Source organism: Hylobates moloch, unplaced genomic scaffold (assembly GCF_009828535.3).
Source record: "Hylobates moloch isolate HMO894 unplaced genomic scaffold, HMol_V3 SCAFFOLD_8, whole genome shotgun sequence".
Taxonomy (NCBI): Eukaryota; Metazoa; Chordata; class Mammalia; order Primates; family Hylobatidae; genus Hylobates; species Hylobates moloch.
Window position 1 is genome coordinate 125,069,118 of NW_026652283.1, and position 22,172 is coordinate 125,091,289.

Sequence of the window (22,172 nt, forward strand, 5' to 3'; positions counted from 1 at the left end):
ACAGACAGATAGATGATTTTCCTGACTAAGGTATATGTTTATAAAATATTATGGCATTGGAGGCATTATTAAGGGGATATATATATATATATATGTATATATATGTGTGTGTATATATATATACATATATATATGTATATATATATATACCTTGATCATGAAAAACCCCAATACCCCATCTAATCAGACTAATTGTGTTAAGCCAAAAATAAATATTAACTTAATGTCATGGTTTGGTAGATCCAAGTGATCAGTTTTGCCACGGAGCAGAACTGGGACTCCCTTGAGATCCACGATGGTGGAGATGTGACTGCACCCAGACTGGGAAGCTTCTCAGGTAAGATGGAGTCAATTTCCTCACCTTTGTGACTCAAAATCTGCAAACACCAAGAAAACAACATAAATAACAACAAACACTCCACATAGACATTTTCCTACACAATTCTTCTGTCTCCATAATGGTTGCTCTAGTGCTGAAAGTCTTAGAGTAAGACCATCAAGAAACAGGTGAGAAAAAAGAAAGCTGTGTTCTCCACGAGCAGGAGACCAATCTAAAAGTGTCAGATAGCACAGCTTTGACATGTGGCAGGTCTCAGGCTGGCAGCAGAAGCCAGGAATATTAATGTGAGGTAGCGAAGAGGCAGAGGTTAGGAAACTGTTCTCAACTCTTAAAGTACGCTGCCTGACATTAAGCAATCTGAGAAAATTACACTGAGCATGTGGGCTCAGCTAGTCCTGAGATTCTACGCTACTCATATGTAGCCAGACACGAAATTGTAGTGCCCTGCAAGTCCACCCTCTCTTACTCTTCCTTGCACCTCCGACTCTCACGAACGCACCCGCCTTGAAGATTCTGCTTTCCAAATGCCCTGCAAGTCTTCCCTTCCCATTGCCCTGCAACATCATTCAGATCTCAGTTTGGCTTTTGTTTAACAGGATATCCTGCCTCCAGATGCATGACACCGCTCTCTTTCACTTTGCTTTGTAATAGCATTACATTGGAACAGCATGAGGACTCACACTTCATGAGCAGTGACGATGATCAATATTGCCATTATCACCCTGGTCATCACTGTCCTCACAGTCGCCCACACTTCCTGAGCCTTTACTTTGCCGGGTTATGAATGTGTGTTAACATGAATGCTTAATTTTATCTTGAACATGGCCAGGCGCAGTGGCTCATGCCTGTAATGCCGGCACTTTGGGAGGCCGAGGTGGGTGGATCACCTGAGGTCAGGAGTTCGAGACCAGCCTGGCCAACATGGTGAAACCCCGTCACTACTAAAATTATAAAAACTAGGCAATATGACAGCACCAACTAAGTTCTAAGGGATTATTGTTATCTCTGTTTTACCAATGAAAAACAAAGATTAGGTACTAGAGAATTGTCGAAGATGACACAGAAAAAGTACTATGTTCCATGAGTCGCTTCTTGCTTGCAGTAGCTGACTCCTTCTATCCCATTGGTCTGATTTCTGTCAGCTGTTTATCTCTACTGCAAAGGGAGGCTGGAATACATATTTTTTCTTAACTGTGAATATTTCTTCCCTAAACATTTCCATTCTACTTTTACTCAATAGGTTAAAAAAAATAAAGAAAATAGTGCACAGGGCATTCACAGTGTCTGAAACAACTTCCATTTTACCACTTCAAATGGTTCAAAGATCTTATCTCTGGTTCTCAGCAAATAAAGCCATATTTTTATTTGGGCATGGCCATTTAAGGTGTTGGGAATAAAATGCCAATCTATCATCTTATAGTTATTTGTCACTCACAATCCATGTTTGTCTGCTTGTGTACTATTTATTCTTTTAGGAACTTTTATTTCAAATAGCCCATTACTGTCCTTAAAAGCTAGAACTCAAGGCCCATCTCCACTAGGAAATCCCTCTTTCTTCCCCTGACCACATAGCGTTCGCAATAGTTTAGTTTAGCATGTGATTTCTTAAAGTACCTGCTAGATATCAGACACTGTGTTTGTTGTTAGGAATAAAAGATAAGGCCTCTTTCATTAAAAACATCAACAACAGCAACAACATAAGTTAAAATCTACACAGTTGCCAACATTTAATGTAATTATATAAATAACATTTCGTAAATAGACAACATTACAGGTAGGTGATGGGTGTTACAGGAGGGAAAAAAGTCACACTTTTTTTTAAGATGTAAGAGAAAAAAAAGCTACCTGGGAAAAATTTAAATGTCTTAACAGTTTAGTAAAATATAGCTAGACAAATCAGAGAAAGAGAGACAGGAAATCCTTCAAGTCACAGGAGCCACTCAGTCTGTGTCTGTCTGTCTACACTCAGATATTCAATTGTGTTGGTCATTTTTAAGTAAAGTGTTCTTTTAGTTTCTAGAGATTTAAGTTTCTTCAGAATCTATATTAATCTCTGAGTGTCATGCACAATTCCTAGCACCTACCGCACAGTTTATGAATTCAGCTGGTAAAACCTACTTACAAAGTATGTGTTTTGCCACTTTTTGTCTGAGGATCAAATCTTATCATTCACATATATTTGGATTTATCAGCTGCTGTACAGCAACCTCATATTAAGCCTTCCCTTGAGTAACACAAGTGAACTTAGCTTCAGATGTGTAATAATTTCATATATGCTAATTAATATTAGAAATAGGTCAATTTTTCAAAAGATAGTATTTAATATTGAATTAAGTTTTTAAACTAATGTTCTCAGTCATGATCTGTGACAGAACACATTTTACACACAAATGCAGGCATTATGAGCAGAAAGCAGGAGACTGCAAAATTAAGGCAGCTGCATGATGGATTAGCCAAAGTTAGCAGGGAAATGCCTTACTAATAATAATGAAAAAAAGAAGTGACCACATTGCCTCTGTATGCATGAAAAATAACAACAATCTCCTTTTTATTAATTTCAGTTTTTGGAGTTAGCCAGGAGAAAATTTGAAAAAATATGTTTGACATAAATACCACTGCAATGCAATTCTGAGGCTAATTTCCTGGAGTTAGCACGGAGTTCGTGCGCTTCGTGCTTCTCCACAGGACTCCCCTCTGACGTCAGCTGCAAGCCCTTGGGCCTCCCCAGGCCATCTGCACTCTGACCACCTGGCTACAAATTTAGGGGGTCCATGGTCCCTTCAGTTCTTGATAGTTCCCTAGGGTGCCTCACAGAACTTGAGAAAGCAATGGACTTACACATATGATTAAGACTATATTATAAAGGAGACAAACCAGGACCGGCCAAATGAAGAGACTCATACGGTGACATCTGGGAAGGTACTAAACAGAAAGCTTCTGTGTCCTCCGGAACTTCCAGCACATCGAAGTGCATCATCACCTGAGCTTTGGTGCCAGAGTTTTTACAGGGTTTTGCTTACACAGGCAAGATTAATTGAATTATTGGCTACAGGGTTGAACTTAACCTCCAGCTCCCTTCCCTGCCCAGAGGTTGGGAGGTTGGGCTGATATCACATGGCTCAGAGCATCAACCCTCTAATCCTATTATTGATCTTTCCAGCATGCCCAGCCCCCTCCCTGAGTTACCATAATCGTAATTATCATCACAATCACCATAAACAGTGTGGTGTGATAAGCTCCTCCATGGACCACAAAGGCACTCCTGCCACCTGGGAAATTCCAAAGGCTTAGCGTTTACCTCCTGGATATCAAGGATAAGGACCAGAAAAATTCTTTGTTACACAACAACTATATATCAATTATGTGAGCAGAAATTTTACATTTTTTTTGTTTTTTTCTCATATTTCTGAGATGTAACATATACAAGGAATAAAAATACTTATCAGAAAATACAGGTTAAAATACAGGTGTTAGCCTTATAACCTTTTAATCTTTTCTCATAATATTTGATTTTCATCACAATATTTTAGGATACATGTTGGCTTAAGCAATTGTGGTGGCTCATGTCTGTAATCCCAGCACTTTAGGAGGCCAAGATGGGAGAATTGCTTGAGCCCAAGAGTTTGAGATCAGCCTGGGCAACATAACAAAACACCATCTCTATAAAAGACTTTTTTTTTAAGTTGGCCAAGCCCGCACCTGTAGTCCCAGCTACTCTGGAGGCTGAGGTGGGAGAATTGCTTGTACCCAGGAGGCAGAGGCTGCAGTGAGCCAAGATCGCACCACTGCACTCCAGCCTGGGCAACAGAGTGAGACTTTATCTTAAAAAAAAAAAAGTTGTCTCATACAAATAGTTACGAAATACTTAGTTTGTTGCTTTCAATTTCCTTAGTAAAAAGAATTCAAAGATGCAAATGTTTTAGAAAGCTAAGTTAAATAAAATATGAATGAACAAATAACACTACTATCAAATAAAAAAATTTAGTAACTATTATATGAAGATGTATATCCAGTTTAAAATAATGTGATTAGGTCTAACAACATAAAATACCATTGTTTCTATAATAAATCTATAAGAGAGTCAGACTGATAAAATGTTTTCATATTCATTTATATTGAATTTTTTATATCTAAAACCAATTCTATTAAAGAGTATACATATAGGTACTATATTGCAAGTGTATATGTTCTGAGTTAAACAGACCACTCACTTTTCACAGTTTAACATTTAAGCATTCATATATTTTTGAGAGGCCTTGGAGATGTCTGATATATGAGTGATTTATAGTTGTTCTAAGATGTTTTCACATTTTAAGACAATGGTGTTCTTGTGAATGAGCCTCATCAACCGTCCATCATCCTCGTCTCAGCTGCTTTCTGTCCTTGTCCCCTATGCATATTGTGGGGAAAATATGAGAAGAACCATGTTCACAAATTAGGAATGTTTTTCTTTAGGGTTGTGGCCACTGTGAATATCAAGTCCATTTGTATATTCACTCGGAAAGAATAATCAACAAGACTTCCTAATTTAACTCTGATATAATGGTCGATATTCTGAAGTGGCAGTAGAGAAAGGAACACTCATGCTCTGTATCTCTCCTGGACAGTTTAGTCTAGAAACATCTGGCCCCTCTGGCTTTCACTTGCTCCTCTCCAGGTGAAGAGGAATGAGTGCTCTGGCTGGTGAGGGCCAACCAGAATGAAGGGATGATACATTCATCTAGTTGTGTGTCTAAAGATTGCCTTTAGTCAGTCACTGAGGAAATCTTTATAATCACATATATATTATATATATAAAATCATATGTACATGACACATATAATATATGATGTATAATATATTATATAGATGATATATAATATGTGACCTATATAACATATGATATAGATGATATATGATCATATGTCATGCACGATATATATGATATATATTTTTCATATATATTTATATATTATATATCATGTAATACATAACTATATCATATGTCATATAATTTATATGACATGTGTTATGTATTCATATATATTATATATTATATTATTGTGTATTAATATATAATATGTATTATATTTATATATTATTTATTATATATATATATATTTTTTTAAATGAGACAGAATTCCTCTCTTGTTGCCCAAGTTGGAGTGCAATGGCATGATCTCGGCTCACTGCAACCTCCGCCTTCTGGGTTCAAGCGATTCTCCTGCTTCAGCCTCCCTAGTAGCTGGTATTTCAGGCATGTGCCACCACACCCAGCTAATTTTGTGTTTTTAGTAGAGACAAGGTTTCTCCATGTTGGTAAGGCTGGTCTTGAGCTCCTGACCTCAGGTGATCCAGTTGCCTCTGCCTCCCAAAGTGCTGGGATTACAGGCATGAACCACTGTGCTTGGCCTAAAATCATTATTTCTAGTCTCTCTTTTGCCTCTATTCTCCTAATAACAGCCCAAGCAGACCCCATTTTTCTCTTTCCTTATGTTTCAGCTGAGACCAGGTATCTAAGAGGGCCTTCCTTCCTTCTTTGCCTCTGCAACCTTTCGGGTCGCAATTTTTGGAGGTCGAATTTTAGTTCTCCTGTTCTCTCTCAATACCTCACTCCCTTCCTGTGTACCACAAGTCGTAAGGCCTAAAGTCTAATGAAGACAACAGGAAAGCATACACCGGCCTCAGGCTTCGTTTGTTTACCCCACACAAGTTTTCCAAAGCCCAGCCTCCTTTTCTTTTGAGGGCTACATGGCATTTGTCCCAATTTAAAACGCAGAGCTTCCTTTTCCTTCTGGTTGTGCATCTTTTCTTTATTCATTTTGGGTCAGGCATCTGGAAGTGTGAAGAAGAACTGGCTCTTTGGGCACAAAGAGGATTTGCTCACAGTTCGTGTTAATGTTGCCAGGGGTAGAAAGAATGTGAAGATGGAAATGACGAAGGTTAACATGGGCCTGTTTGTACTGGATTTGAATTAGGGATATTGGGGTGAGCACATGGTTTGAATTAGGGATATTGGGGTGAATGCATGGTTTTAGTATATATACAGCTATAGACATAAATATAGTGTGTATGTACATATTTTATTTTCTACCTCTGTCTTTTGAGAGGTATAAAACAACAGCCCAGTAGCACCCAAATTCTGCTTTCTGACTACCCCTCGAAACACCATTATCCCATTGAAGGAGCCAGCATTTCTTGGGGAAATATTGACTACAAAGCTGTGGTAGGAATAAATTGAGATAAGCCATTTTGTATGAAATAGACCTTTATGGTCTGGCATGGCAGCTCACGCATATCCCAGCACCCTGGGAAGCCAAGGAGGAAGGATGACTTGAGGCCAGGGGTTTGAGACCAGTCTCGGCAACATAGCAAGACCTCGTCGCTACAAAAAAAACAGAAAAAATGAGCCAGGCCTGGTGGGGTGCATCTGTAGTCCCAGCTACTCAGGAGGCTGAGGTGGGAGGATGGCTTGAGCCCAAGAGTTCGAGGCTGTAGTGAGCTGTGAACGCACCACTGCACTCCAGCCTGGGTGACCGAGTGAGACCTGTCTCTAAAAAACAACAACGACAACAAAAATAGAAATTTATAACTTTATACTGACAGAATTAGATTAGTGAATTAATAAAATGAATGAAAATTAAAGCTTTCCGTGGCTGAAGAATACCAGCTCGTAAGCGGAGAAGGGTGAATGTCATCGTCAGGCAGTCCTTCTCATGATGGGCTCAGGCTGGAATGTCAGGGCTCATCAAGCTAGTGGATGAAGTGTTGATGAGAAACAGGACTCTCCCATCATCCCTGTGCCTCTCCCCCATGAATCCTAAGTCATGACAAGGAGTAAAAAGTTACCTTCAACGTGGAGGGGTCTGACAGACACCTCTTTCACCAAGTGATACAAGATCATCAAGAATGGGCTGTTGTATGCATTGGTATACTGAGAAACTAACCCTCAAAAAGAAGAAGAAGGAGAAGGGGGAAGGGGGAAGGAGGAAGGAGGAAGAAGGAAGAAGGAAGAAGGAGGAAGGAAGAAGGAGCAGCAGCAGCAGTTTGAATTATTGTGTCACGTTGCAATTGCTGTGGCGTAAATACTCCCACTACAGCTGATGGCAAGCGGCTGATGTGAATTCACAGTCGCGCTGTGCGGCGTCGGGAAGTGATGATGGAATCAGCATCTGTGAACCCGCATGGGGCTGGCCACCTCCACAGGGAGCTCAGCAGTAAGAAGCCCTCAGAAGAAAGCAGCACCCCACTTTCTATTCTCGCCCCAAATGCATGGCCTCATATAATCACACAGAGCATCAGACAAACGCAAATTAAAAAAAAAAACCCCCCAAAAGAACTTGCTTTTTTTTTTTTTTTTTCCAAAAGTGTTAAGTTCATGAAGGACAGGGAAAGACCAGAGAACTCTTCCAGGCTAAGGAAAATGGAGGATTTAACCCAGAATGCCCTGAGCGATTCCAGTAGAGTCCTGTCCTCTCCAAGCCCTGAAGGCAGGTGGATGGAATTTAAAGGGGGTCAGCAGATGACATGTCATATCTATGTTACATTTCTGATTTAGAGAACTGCTTTGTTTTTAAAAAGTGGACACTGGTTTTTTATGAGAAATGAGTCATCATGCTTGTAACTTGCTCATAAATCATTTAGAATAAAATAATTTTACACATACACACATATAGGCATAACAATTCTATCTATAGAGAGATAGTGGATGTTTCAGTTTTATTATACTCCACTTGCAACTTTTCTTTAAGTTAGAAATTATTTCTAAAGTTTTAGAATGAATTTTTAAAAAAATATTTTATATGGAGAAATGACAAGTCAGCCATAAAGTTTGTGTTAAAGCATTATCAATATTTAAACTTTTTTGTAATTATACTTTAAAAAGTTTACAAATGAGATGTTAAACCATCTAAAAATTTCGTTATTGAATAAAAACAAGAGTGAGTAGTCATGAGAGGTACATATTTCAGAGGAAATGATTGACTAATGTCAATCACTCAGTGTTTTAGTATTTTATTTCCATTAGGACAAGCATATGTATGTGGGTCTTGCAAGCCACTTAACATCATTTTTTGGAAACAGGTTATAAATTATAAATGAATAAAATAGAACAAAACACATACAATTTTGTGGCTGACAATATTGAAGACAGGTAAATATCACCATGCCGAGACGAGAACCTCCAGGGACTATCATTCGACTGCTTTTCCCTTTGTTATGTAGTGTTCTATCTAGGCCACAGTAAAACTATATGATCAAAAACATTCTGCCTATGGCACCATTTAAAAAAATCACTCCATTGAATTTTCTGCAGGGGCATAAGCTCCTTCTGATAGGCCGTTCTGAGAAGATCCCAGTGTGGAAGCCACTGCAGAAAAGTGCCCTCTGCAGCCGTGCCTGGGTGCCCAGCCCAGCATCGTGATCCCAGCCTCCCCTGGCTGGTGGGTTCCCGCTTCTCCTGTGTGCCACCAGGGCACCAAAATCCCACATTATTCATAGGATAGCAAATGATTCTCTTTCATAACAGGAGTGCAAACAGGGCTGTCATTCATGGACCAGATTGCTGAATTAACAATCACTGTTAGAGGGGCCTGATGATTCACAAAGCACATTCGAATGCCCAGCTCACTTGTTACTCACACACAAGAAACTTGTGATCATCTTTCCTTTATAGAACTGGAACATGCCACAGCATTTTCAGTGACTTGGAGTGACAGAAGTAAATGGCATCAGAAGTAGGTTTTCCTCCAAACATCGTATGTTCTCACAGATATGTGGGAGCTAAGCTACGAAGACACAAAGGCATAAGAATGATAAAATGGACTTTTGAGACGGGGGGAAGAGTGGGAGGGGGGCGAGGGATAAAAGACAACAAATATGGTGCAGCGTATACTGCTCGGGTGTTGGGTGCACCAACATCTCACAAATCACCACTAAAGAGCTTATTCATGTAACCATATACCACCTGTACCCCAATAACTTATGGAAAAATTTTTAAAACAAGAAGGAGGTTTTTCTGATGCCACCGTAATATGTCCAGAGAAGATGAACAAAAAAGTCAGGCTGGGCACGGTGGCTCATGCCTGTAATCCCAGCATTTTGGGAAGCTGAGGCCAGCAGATCAGGAGGTCAGGAGATCGAGAGCATCCTGGCCAACATTGTGAAACCCCATCTCTACTAAAAATACAATAATTAGCCGGGGGTGGTGGCACATGACTGTCATCCCAGCTACTCAGGAGGCTGAGGCAGGAGAATCACTTGAACCAGGGAGTCAGAGGTTGCAGTGAGTGGAGATCACAAGACTGCACTCCAGCCTGGTGACAGAGTGAGACTCCATCTCAAAAAAATATATATATATCAAACAATGTGTATGGAATACCTGTATGAGAGACGACTATGCTGGGTGCTGGAGGACATTAAATAAATTTTAAAATGTAAAAGCTGGAGTCTCATATCCCAATGAGGGTGCAATTGAAAGAACTGTACCAAGCATGACATATTGTATGAGAAGTGAAACTGAGCTGATGCTCCTGTCATTGGTAGGTGGAAAGTGGAGAGGAAACATATTTTTAAAAGGATTTATAGTTAGTTAAATTGATTTAATGGAGTGGAAAAAGTAACTGATTATACATGTAAAACAGTCAAAAAGTAGTGTAGATGATATAATGAAACTTTATTTGGATAAATTAGTTAGATATATAGTAATATATTGTTCTTTCTACAAATATTATCCACAAATACAAAAGTAATGCAATAGTGAGAGGACAACAAACATCATGGAAATTGAATAAAACAGGTAAAAAATCAGCGTTTTAGTGGATGTCCCTTTTCTTCATCATAAAAAGGGCTTTGAGTCGGGCCAATGAGCAGGTGCAGCTGAGACTCCTTCCACTTCTTGCTTCCTTCCTCCTCCCTCACTGGTCTCTCTCCAAGGCTTTGGGTGTGCCCTGTTTTCAGCTGCACAACCAGCACTTCGCTTCTTGTAGAGGCTGTGGAAAGGAGAGAAGGTATACTGTAGACAGATGAATTTTCTCTTTGGAGACACACCAGGTTATCCGCTTTGCAACCACCCCTCGTCTTTCCTCCATTACCTGTTACGTAGTGTACAGTAACACCTCTTCATCTTGTTTGTGCTGATCAGCAAGGAGAGGTTTATAGTTTGTTACCCCATGAATTTTTAGTCAAAAATGTTATGTATATATCTATGTATTATCTATCTACTTAACTGTCTGCCTGTCTATCAAATCAAGGTCAAAAAGCAAAAGAGTTATATCAGCAAACACTTCGTAAGTGTTTATCATTCAAAACACACAGTGCTCTTACAGTGAATTACGCACTAAGGATTCAGGTTTAAAATGACCCCACCTCCCAGAGAAAATACCCACCTTTGCAGCCAGGGAAAACAGATGGAGGAATAGACCCCAAATCTCAAGCAGGATCTCTACCTTCAAAAGGCTCTAAGACTGTGCACACACACAAACACACATGCCGTTAGTCAGGACAGCATATGGAGTTCTCTTTTCTCTCCTTTCTCACTGTTTTTCTTCCAACATATTGCAGTAGCAGCTTCGGTACTGATTGGCCAAAGTTTACTCCTTAAGGCACATGTTTATACTATGGTGAACCTTTGTAAGCCCAACAGAAGCTTGTTAGCCCAAGACCAAGAAGTCCTTACCGTGTCTTCAGATTATACCTGACAAAAACTGCCTTTGCATTTATAGCAGTGTATTTTACTGGGACGTTATTTAATCTCATTCCACTGGTATTTTTCCCAGCCTCATTCCAGGAGAGAGCCAGGTGTTCATACCTTGGGTCTAAAAGCAACAGGTGTTCATACCTGTGGGTGGACGCCCTTCTGGATTTAGTCTTTCAAAAGGCTCAGCTTTGGAAAGCAGAGATGACAGTGGTGAAGGCGGATGTTGAAGGAGTTGAAGTGACTGACAAGAGGAAAGTGATGGCACTTCCCAGGCCTGGGTGTCCTCTAGGAAATTAAGATATAATTGAATTCCTTGCAGGACCACAGGGATGTGACTGGACCTTGAAAACAAACTGGTAGCCTGGTGCACTTAGGCTAGATTTTGGACCAGGGACTTGTCAAAGAGCATTCTATCAAAGGGGTTCACAAAAACATGAAACTGCTAAAATTCAAGGGTCCAGATGAGGTTGGAGAATGAGCTTATGTGAAGTAAGGAGTCAAGGACCCAAAAGTCTGAGACTGTTGGCTATCCTGAGGCAGGAAAGGAATCCCCAGCCATGGTAAAGATTAAATTTCCCCATCTCCATAGGATGAGTTCTCAAAGCACAGTTTAGATCAAGAAGTTGACCTAAAATTTTATTAAAAGACACATCGTATGCCTATGTATAGAAATAAAATGTGCAAGCATTATTTAATTGTAAGCAGATTATTTTGAGTGCAGAACAAATGCGTAAGAAGAAGGTAAATATCCATTCTGAAGCTCAATTGATGGCTGTTTCATTAGCCCAGGCAGGAGATGAATGTGGTAAGAGCAGAACGGAAGACAGATTAAAGTTGTAACAGTCATATTTTGCATGGCACCGTTGGTCTGCTCATTGCCTTTAAGGATTTGATGAGGTTCAAGTCTTTGAGGCTCTGTCCTAATCAGGGAAGGTTATGCTTTGCACGAAATCAGAGAATAACTAGTATTTTGGAAAATGAGTTAGTAGTTTATCTGGCTGATAAACCCATGTTTCTTCAATGAGTGAGTGGCTCAGTTTGGGAAAAAAGTGGTTATATTTGAATGAATAGAAATAGGAAAGTCAAAGTGAATCAAAGGAGAAGGAATGAACATCCCAGGCCTATGATACGGAGCCTCTTGAAGCAAGAAAAAATGATTCTGAAAACCAAATAAGAACACGCCTGCACTGGGGTGATTGTTGTGAAGATAATATGAAGTAAGTGAAATAATTTGGGAAAATATTTAGAAAGCACGCCAGTTAGGGCCTGATGACTGATTAGAGGGCAGTCTGGCGTCATGGAGGAGGAAGCTTTGAATGTGATGACGTGGATGGATGCCGATGGTATTGTTAAGAAACAGTAGAGACCTACTCGATGTTTCAGGGATAGATAGAGTAGGCGTTAGAGACCTTCTCGATGTTTCAGGGATAGATAGATTAGGCGTTCAGTTCGTGAAGTGAATGGATGCCGATGGTATTGTTAAGAAACAGTAGAGACCTACTCGATGTTTCAGGGATAGATAGATTAGGCGTTAGAGGCCTACTCGATGTTTCAGGGATAGATAGATTAGGCATTCAGTTCGACACCCATCGTGTTTAAAAAGCCTCTTACAGGCCGGGCGCGGTGGTTCATGCCTGTAATTCCAGCACTTTGGGAGGCTGAGGCGGGCGAATCACGAGGTCAGTAGATGGAGACCATCCTGGCTAACACGGTGAAACCCCTTCTCTGCTAACAATACGCTCACACACGCACACACACACACAGCTTCTTATAAAGAGACAGCCGGAGTCTGCCTGGGATCTTTGGTCTGATCAAATCTCTTGGGGGCCGGGTGCAGTGGCTCACACCTGTAATCCCAGCACTTTGGGAGGCTGAGGCAAGCAGAGCACTTGAGGTCAGGAGTTCGAGACCAGCCTGGCCAACATGGTGAAACCCCATCTCTACTAAAAGTACAAAACTTAGCAGGACATGGTGGAGCGTGCCTGTAATCTCAGCTCCTTGGGAAGCTGAGGCAGGAGAATCACTTGAACCTGGGAGGTGGAGGTTGCAGTGAGCCAAGATTACGCCACTACACTCCAGCCTGGGTGACAGAGCGAGACTCCCCGTAAAAAAAATAAAATAAAATCTGTTAGGAGATATTGGATCATTTAAGTGGTGAGCTAAGGATGATAGACAATCTTATCTTTTCAATAATGTTCATCTGTTTTGAATAATTATCAACTTATTTCTTTGCTTTGTTATTTAAATTATCATTTCTCCCTTTATACACCAGTGCTTGAATAATTTGTCTACACTGTGGTGATTTTTACACAATGGATATTCCTTTGACATCGAGTATGTATACACTTCTAATTTAGAGAATGATTTTACTAGAGTATTGAACATACATACATCAGGGAAAAAGTGACTTAAACTTGTCTATTATTTTTCCATATTATGATACATTCCACCAAAATGTCTCAAACTTCTGAGTGATGAACGATTTTCTTTTCCTCAGCGCCTGCCAGCATCATTACTTCTTTCTTACCCTGGTCCTCGGTACCTGTATTACCCTTTCCAATCGGTTAGTTACTGTGATGCAGGCTAGAACACTTTAATTAAGAAATCACTGTGTCAGAATAGCCCTATATATTCCTTTTCATGCATCTTTAGTTGAAATCATCAACAGATCCAGGGGGAACATTACTCAGCATGAGTCACAAAGGGATCAGGAAGAGCACATATACATGGTCAAAAGCAGCGTCTTCTGAAGGATAGCTCAGATCAGTATCCACCTGATCCGACTGCTCCCTCAGCCGTCATTACACTTGGCTGTTGAACTTTTCTTTCCTCTCTGTTCATGTCAAGTAAAACAATAAGTTTAAGAAGCAGAAGATTGCATGGATAAAACAATGAAAAAAAACCTCATGGGACAACAGGAGTTTTTGTACAATAGAAAGCACAAGAGAAAGGTGTCACATCGACTTGAGCAGGTCCGCGCAGCCAGTGGGTAACTTTTTATTATACCTAGAAGAATAGAATGGCTGAATACATAATAAAACCAATACTCAGATCAAATATGTGGCAATCAGACAAACTGTAGGGATTTGTAAGCCTAATAAGTATCCTCATGTCTTATATTTAGAAAAGTGAATGTATTTGTAGTGTTAAAATTCTATCTGCATTGTTTCTTACAGGCACCACAGTACCAGCACTGCTGAACAGTACTTCCAACCAACTCTACCTGCATTTCCAATCTGACATTAGTGTGGCAGCTGCTGGTTTCCACCTGGAATACAAAAGTAAGGTCAACTCTTTCTGCATACAGCTTCTACTGTTATATTGAGTCGTTTTTTTGAAGAAAAAATAAATCATGCTCTTATTAAACAGTGAAATATTGTTGTTCTAAAACTGTGTAAGACTTGCATAAATTTAGTCTTATGAAATCTGCCTCTATGAAGTACATAAGCCAGTTGCGGTGACTCATGCCTATAATCTCAGCACATTGGGAGGAAGAGGTGGGCGGATCACCAGAGATCAGGTGTTCAAGACCAGCCTGGCCAACATGGAGAAACCACGTCTCCACTAAAAAATGATAATAATACAAAAAAAAATTAGCCGGGCATGGTGACAGGCGCCTGTAATCCCAGCTACCTAAGAGGCTGAGGCAGGAGAATCACCTGGGAGGCAGAGGTTGCCATAAGCCAAGATTGCATCACTGCACTCCAGCCTGGGTGACATAGTGAGATGCCATTTCAAAAACAAACAAACAAAAGAAATATATATTATGAGAGACAAATTAATGGGTAAATGTGTAAGTTCAAATCTCGAGTAATTAGATATAACTGCTATAATTTCAGGTTGTTTGTATTAAAAAGCACAAAAATGAACCGCTTGTAATATTACTAGCTTTTTATCAGTAATTAAAAAATACTCATATTAGCATCCCCCAGAAGGTGGACAATCCTAGCTTCTGCCTAGATTATGGTCATAAGCCTCTTCTATCTTGTCTCCAAGGCAGTTAAAATAAGAATGAGCAGAGAGTTGTTGCTCCGGTGCCTGCATCTGTATATTATTCATTTTGAGGAAGGCATCGCACAGTAGACTCTCACCTTTTAAAGATGGATGTGAGACTGAGTTAATAGTCTCATAAATGGAATGACAAAGGTCAAACTCACAAATCTTTTTTGGCGTTTGATTATGCAGGTAAAATTGTAAAAGCGAAAGAAGAATTTCCAATGAGAGTAAGGTTTATTTTAGGACCTGTTTTCAAGCACTAAAAATGTTTAACATTGATATTCATCTCCTTTAATAAGCAGTTGCAAATAAGCAAATACATGGATAAGCTTTAATAAGTGATCTTTTGAATTGAGATAAACAGTTTGCTAGGATGTAAATGCATGCATATTTTTGAAAGTCCAGATTTCCAGCTGAGGATAAATATTCTAAGCCAGGCACAAACCACAGGGTTGTTTCACATTCTGGTTAAATTTTCCTGCTTTTTATGGGCATTTGTCTGCAAGTTTATTTCAATTTATATGAACAGGACTACTTCAGTGACAGTGTAAAATGATTCTGTGGATGTTACTTAACATGGGATGTGTCTGGAAAATCTGCTACTTTGATATACTTTGTGAATCTCTGTAGACAGAAAAACATAAGCCTTATTTATGATAGTATTTAAAAATTCACTAATAGTTTTGGGGGAGTTAGTATTGATGAATGCTCCTATCATTCTCAAAGTTATCCTGTTACATTTGGGTTTTTATTCATTTGTCTTGGAAAGAGGTGCTAGTGAAATAATTTGTCTATGCTTATTATTATATACAGTGAGATATGCACTTACCTGGGCTTCAGCCCCGTCAATATAATTATCTACATTTCTGTTTATTCCTAGACAATATCATTCATTAAAAAAGAAAGACTAACATATTTCTCATTCAAATGAACTTTGAGAATCCAAGCTTTCGTTTAAATATTTAATGTATTTTTTAATTGGGCTAAACATAATGCTACATTTTTATTTGTTATTTTCTTTTTCAAGTGGTTGTTTTTTATGCTAACACCATTCTGATAGTTTATGCCATTCTAGTATTAAGAGGAACTCATTTCTCTGTTCTTATTCTTCATGCCAGAATTCGAAATATAGATTATAGGCTGGTCGCGGTGGCTCAAGCCTGTAATCCCAGCACTTTGGGAGGCCAAGGCGGGCAGATCACGAGGTCAGGAGATCGAGACCATCCTGGCTAACATGGTGAAACCCCGTCTCTACTAAAAATACAAAAAGTTAGCTAGGCGTGGTGGCAGGCGCCTGTAGTCCCAGCTACTCGGGAGGCTGAGGCAGGAGAATGGCATGAACCCGGGAGGCGGAGCTTGCAGTGAGCCGAGATCGCGCCAGTGCCCTCCAGCCTGGGTGATAGAGTGAGACTCCGTCTCAAAAAAAAAAAAAAAAGAAAGAAAGAAATATAGATTATAAACAGTATTTGTAGAATTAACCTTACTACAGTTAGCGTCAAATGGTACAAGGACTGTTGATGTAAATCACCAAAAGATTTTCTGATATCTTAAATTTGTTGACATATTTTTGCATTTATTTTAAGATATAGACTGCCAATCTACAAATCTCTAAATTCAGATTTTTCAGCAAAGTTTATGTCCGTGAAATAAAAATGGAAAAAAAAAAGTAGGCGCTTACTCTATGCCAGGTCTTGCTCTAAACTTGTTACTGCTTTTTACTTATTTGTCCTTAAACAGCCCTGTATTTTTGAAGTCTGCTCAGTTTTTCCAAATGAAGAAACATAGCATAGAGCATTTTCAGCCTTCCTGGGTCCTAGCCCCAATGTTAATAACAGATGGCATGCAGAGGCAGGCATGAGAAGTGCATTTTATTACGAATACCATTTACTGAGCACCTTGCGAGGTATCCAGACTACCCTACCAGGAAGGTGACATACAGATGGCTGTTTTACAAACAATGACACCAAAGGTCAGTGCTCTCTGAAAAATGTCTGGAGAATCAAGGAGCTTGTGAGTCCATACTGAGGATCAAGTTTGCCTGGTTCTAAAACCTGTGCCATTAAGGCTTATCTACATCTACTTCCATCTCAGGAGTTCTTTTCTCATGTAGAGATGAAAACTAGGCCCCCTTAACCATAGCACATCCAAATGGACACTGGTGGAAATTTCTCAAACAAAAATCAAACACTTACATTTGAAAGATGGGCTGTAAAATAGTAATGATAGCAAAAGCAGTTCCAAGAAGGTCTGGTTTAATGTATGTGATCTAGATTCTCTGTGATCTTACAGAATCCTCTGGTTTAATGTATGTGATCTAGATTCTCTGTGATCTTACAGGATTCTCTGGTTTAATGTTTATGATGTAGATTCTCTGTGTTCTTACAGAATCCTCTGGTTTAATGTTTATGATCTAGATTCTCTATGATCTTACAGAATCCTCTGGTTTAATGTATATGATCTAGATTTTCAGTGACAAAACACATATCCAGATATCTTAGAGTGCAACTGTGTGAACAGTGATAATATTGGTTTATCCTGGAACTTACAAAGCCTAACTTCAAGGTGTACAGGATGGATCTTACTGCTGGGCAACAAGGTGGCAGTGACTGTTGTTGAACTCAGTATTGATCTGGTGGAAGCTAGTGGGAGGAACAACGAGATTGAACACATGGGCCCCGAGATTGGAGTGTTTCTATTTACCCCATCTGATTTTTTATTATTTCTTCCCACATTCTCTGGCAGATTTTGGTGTAATTAACTATTTTTATTGTCTCAGTTATCCCTACTATGGGCTTATTAGGTAAGACTGTTTAATATTGTAATGGTCTCCTAGAGGTTGAAATACACCTTTTACAGAGCACAGCTTACCTTCAAATAATCTTATGTCACTTTATGTATAATATGAGAAGCTGAAATGACAGGTTTGGCTGCTCACTTGCAGTGGTTTAAGGTTTGTGTTTCCTAAGAGCAAAGCTTCAGGGACATGCATGGCATTTCACGCCATTCTCATCACAGATCCTCTGCACTGGGGGCTGGGAGAGCTCTTCCTGGGCTCCAGCTCTGCCCCTAGCCTTTCTTATAGCCCCCTGATAGAGGCCTGTGGATGGAAGGGCCCAGGCTCCACTCGCGGCAGTTGGCATATATTAAGCTGATGGTTCTTTTCTGGTCACCTTTCCCCAGTGTTTTGCTGCACACATAGCATGTGGGTCTCGTCTCTTCGGGGGGAGTTTGTCCTTTAGAAATGAGGTCACCAAGCCAGGCATGGTTGCTCACGCTTGTAATCCAAGCACTTTGGGAGGCTGTGGTAAGTGGATCGCTTGAACCCAGAAGCTCAAGACCAGCCTGGGCAATGTGGCAAAACCTCATCTCTATAAAAACTACAAAAATTAGCCAGGCCTGGTGGCCTCACCTGTAGTCCCAGCTAGTCAGGAGGCTGACGTGGGATTATCAGTTGAGTGTAGGAGGCCGAGGGTACAGACAGCCATGACTGCACCGCCGCTCTGTAGCCTGCGAGACAGAGCAAGACCCTGTCTTAAAAAAAAAAAAAAAGAAAAAGAAAAGAAAAGAAAAAGAAAGAAAAGGAAATGAGGTCACCAGGGTACCTGCCATGCAGCTCCCTGAATGAGTTCAAGAAAAGCTATCAGTTTATAGTTTAGTATTTTTACGTTGTTAAAGTGGGAGGGATGTTTTATTTTGCAGATTTCCACATCCCAAGTGGATGGGATTTTTACGTTGTTCTAGTTCATGGGGTTTTCCAATTTAAGGATTTGAAAATTTCTCTAGTAGGTTTTAAAATTACTCTAGAGATTTTAAGGGTCTTAGGGGTTTGAAAATTGACCTAGTTCAAGGATAGTTGTACGAATACTAAAATATTTTTTAGGTTAACTGTGGAGAAGCTTTTCTTGAATGCTCATTTTTAAATGAAATCTTTCTATCTGTCCCCCACATAACTTTTAACATAGTGATGGATTTCATCATAACTGAAAACATTCAGAGATGTGCACAGGTGAATTACAGAATTAAATTTAATGTATATTCTCATTAAAGATTAATTATTAGCCAGATGGTTCCCTCTAATTAAGAATTGCTTTCCATTTAGAGATTGCTTACAATAGAAACTATTTTGATTTTAATATATAATAATACTTGTTTAATAATCATGTTTTTCACTTTCAGGCCTTCTTCACTAAATTTGACTATTATTATGATTCAGCTTATAGGTATTTCTGTGTTTCCAAATTATTTCTAATTTAGCTTACTTCTAACAAGACAGTGAAACATTCAATACCTCATCTAATGACATCTATCCAAAATTAATATCCTAAGCTAATAGGTATGTTTGAACTCAAGCAAAAGACTGCTGCACTTATCCTAGCTTCTTTAGTGTTAATGTATGCTACTGAGTCAAAATAGCTCCAAAGGAATTCTGTCAGCTTTTTATTTCACTGCCTTTCTTAAAAGGTTGCTTTTTCTCCTAAATCACATTCACTACTAGGAAACCCAGTGAAGTTAACAAAATATGTTTAGAGTCCGTAAGATATAATACTAAGATATTCTGCAAAGCAAATTTAAGTTACTCTTTCTTAAATAGTAGCCCAGTAGTAGACATGGTCCAATGTGGAAGTCACGCTCCGACATCTGAAGCTCTGCTCGTAGATACAGAAGCCTGTGCAGGGGGAATGAGGCCTCAAACATGAAACCCATGGCAAAGGCAACCTCAGGAAGGGAGGGAGGGAGGGAGGAAAAAAATGAAGGGAGGGAGAGAGGGAGGAAAAAAAGGAAGGGAGGGAGGGAGGAAGGAAAAAAAGGGAGGGAGGGAGGGAGGAAAAAAAGGAAGGAAGGAAGAAAGGAAGGAAGGAAGGAAGGAAGGGAGAGAGGGAGGGAAGAAGGAAGGAAGGAAGGAAGGAAGGAAGGAAGGAAGGGAGAGAGGGAGGGAGGGAAGAAGGAAGGAAGAAAGGAAGGAAGGAAGGGAGAGAGGGAGGGAGGGAAGAAGGAAGGAAGAAAGGAAGGAAGGAAGGGAAAAAGAGAAGGAAGGAAGGAAAGAAGGAAGGGAGGGAGGAAAGGAGGGATGAAAGAAAGGAAAGAAGGAAGTAGAAGTAGAAAATCCTGATAGAAAAATCGCAGTATCACATTTAGAATATATTCTGAATAAGGTAGGAGTTTGAATCAGTGATTTGTGATTATGAGGAAAAAAGAGGTAATTGGAAGAAAACAAATATAACAACTCTTTCATTTTTGAATTGATGCTATTTCTTTACCAGGTAGGAGTAAAATTGAGACATTGTTTCTACATTTTTAGTATAGTTGAAAGTTCAAAGTATTCCTTTTCTTTAGTCAAATGATTTTTATCATTATAAGCTAAACATAAATATTTTAGTATTGTACCTGATTTGATTCACACTTTTATATTTTGCAATTACTAACATATGTAGATAATTTTGTGGTATAGTACTACTATTTCAAAGGCACTGAGTTCAAAACTTATACATGATTAAGTCATTCTTCTATGTATTTATATAATTGGTAATTAGGTATATAGTGAAAAAATATGTCAGGAATAAATAAGATCTCACTCAGAAAATACAGTCAAGCATGTAAAAAATAAGAATATCTAGATTTTTTAAAGTGATAAACTGCCTTCTCTTTAAGTATTTGATGCAACATAAAAAAAAGTGTGTACAGTAAAAAAAATTAATGGAAAAAATTTTAAAGGCAGCCAAACCAAAGAGAAAGATATAAATATATCAGCCACCTAGATTTTTAAAATAGCTATTATTAGGCTTTACATTTAGCTTTAAATCTTCTGACAATAAAATCATAAAAGGAAATGGTATTTACTTACATAATTACCTTTTTGAAAAGAAAACATAGTAATTAAGAGAGATGAGCTCTTTCTTAGTTCTATATTCTAAAAGGTACTTGTTTGTGAGAATATAGTCTTTTAAAAATTTTTCTAGAAAATATAGAAGTGATCTTTATGTCTCCATTTTTATTGTTTGTTTATTGTTTGTTTTTTGAGACAGAATCTCACTCTGTGGCCCAGGCTGGAGTGCAGTGGCATGATCTCAGCTCACTGCAGTCTCAACCTCTTGGGTTCAAGCAATCTTCCCACTTCAGCCTTTGGAGTAGCTGGGACTGAAGGCAAATGCCACCACGCCCAGCTAATTTTTTGTATTCTTAATAGAGACAGGGTTTCACCGTGTTGCCCAGGCTAGTCTGAAACTCCTGAGCTTAAGCCATCTTCCCACCTCAGCCTCCCAAAGTGCTGGGATTACAGGCTTGAGCCACTGTGCCTGGACTCTGTCTCAATTTTTGATAAAATATTGGGAACATAATATAATTAACTGAATTAATTTCTGCAGGTGGCTATCCTGATGATTACATTGGTCAATGGAATATTACTGTGAAGTCACGTTTCTTATGAATGTGCCGTTAAAATACTTCCTTAATTCTTGTTTTCACTGATGTATGAGCTACATTTCATTTCCCCATCTCAAAACAGGTACTTAGAAGGAAGTATCTAAATGAGGATTAAAATTCTGGAAAATGCCTTATGTCGTTTGAAATAAAACATACTAAACATTTTTAGCAGGACATTGCCATAATTGAATATAGATAACTTGGATTAGCCCCCATAATTGTAATAATCCTTATACACATTCAAATTATTAATACATGCTTTAATGGCACTTTAATATTACATTAACACTACTGAGGAGAGTTCTTAATTTGAATTTTGGTGGACATGAGGAACATCACAGGAAATGTGAAATATAGAGAAAGCAGAACTCCAATATAGCGGGTGTGTTTACAGGGATTTCATTCTATGCACTGAGACGAGAGCTTGCTACCTCCAGCACAGGAAGCACCATATAAACCAGCATTCATCCAATAGTGTAACAAGTAACCTTAACTGCGTCATGTTAAGACACTTACTGCATTTGTTTCTATATTAATCACTGCATAAGATCTTTTTCCACATATTCATTTCAAAAAATTTTCCTAAGACCCACCTTCAACTTCACAGTTTGGCCACAAAGAATGCATTCCGATGTCCTATTAAAATTGCTTTCATTAATATCAATCAATTATTATTCATGTCTCTCTTATCCTTGCTCTTCTAAGTGCACCAGGGATCATGGAAGTATCTAAAACCATGTA

General features: G+C 39.1%; 1 protein-coding gene across 1 annotated transcript in view; it reads left to right on the plus strand.

Moving 5' to 3' along the window:
- Positions 1-22,172, plus strand: part of CSMD1 (CUB and Sushi multiple domains 1) — a 2,040,038-nt gene that overhangs the window by 1,787,814 nt on the left and 230,052 nt on the right. The window contains exons 37-38 of the mRNA XM_032158987.2: positions 241-337; positions 14,192-14,296. Of these exons, the coding sequence (XP_032014878.1) occupies positions 241-337; positions 14,192-14,296 (202 nt within the window). The remainder of the gene's footprint in view (positions 1-240; positions 338-14,191; positions 14,297-22,172) is intronic.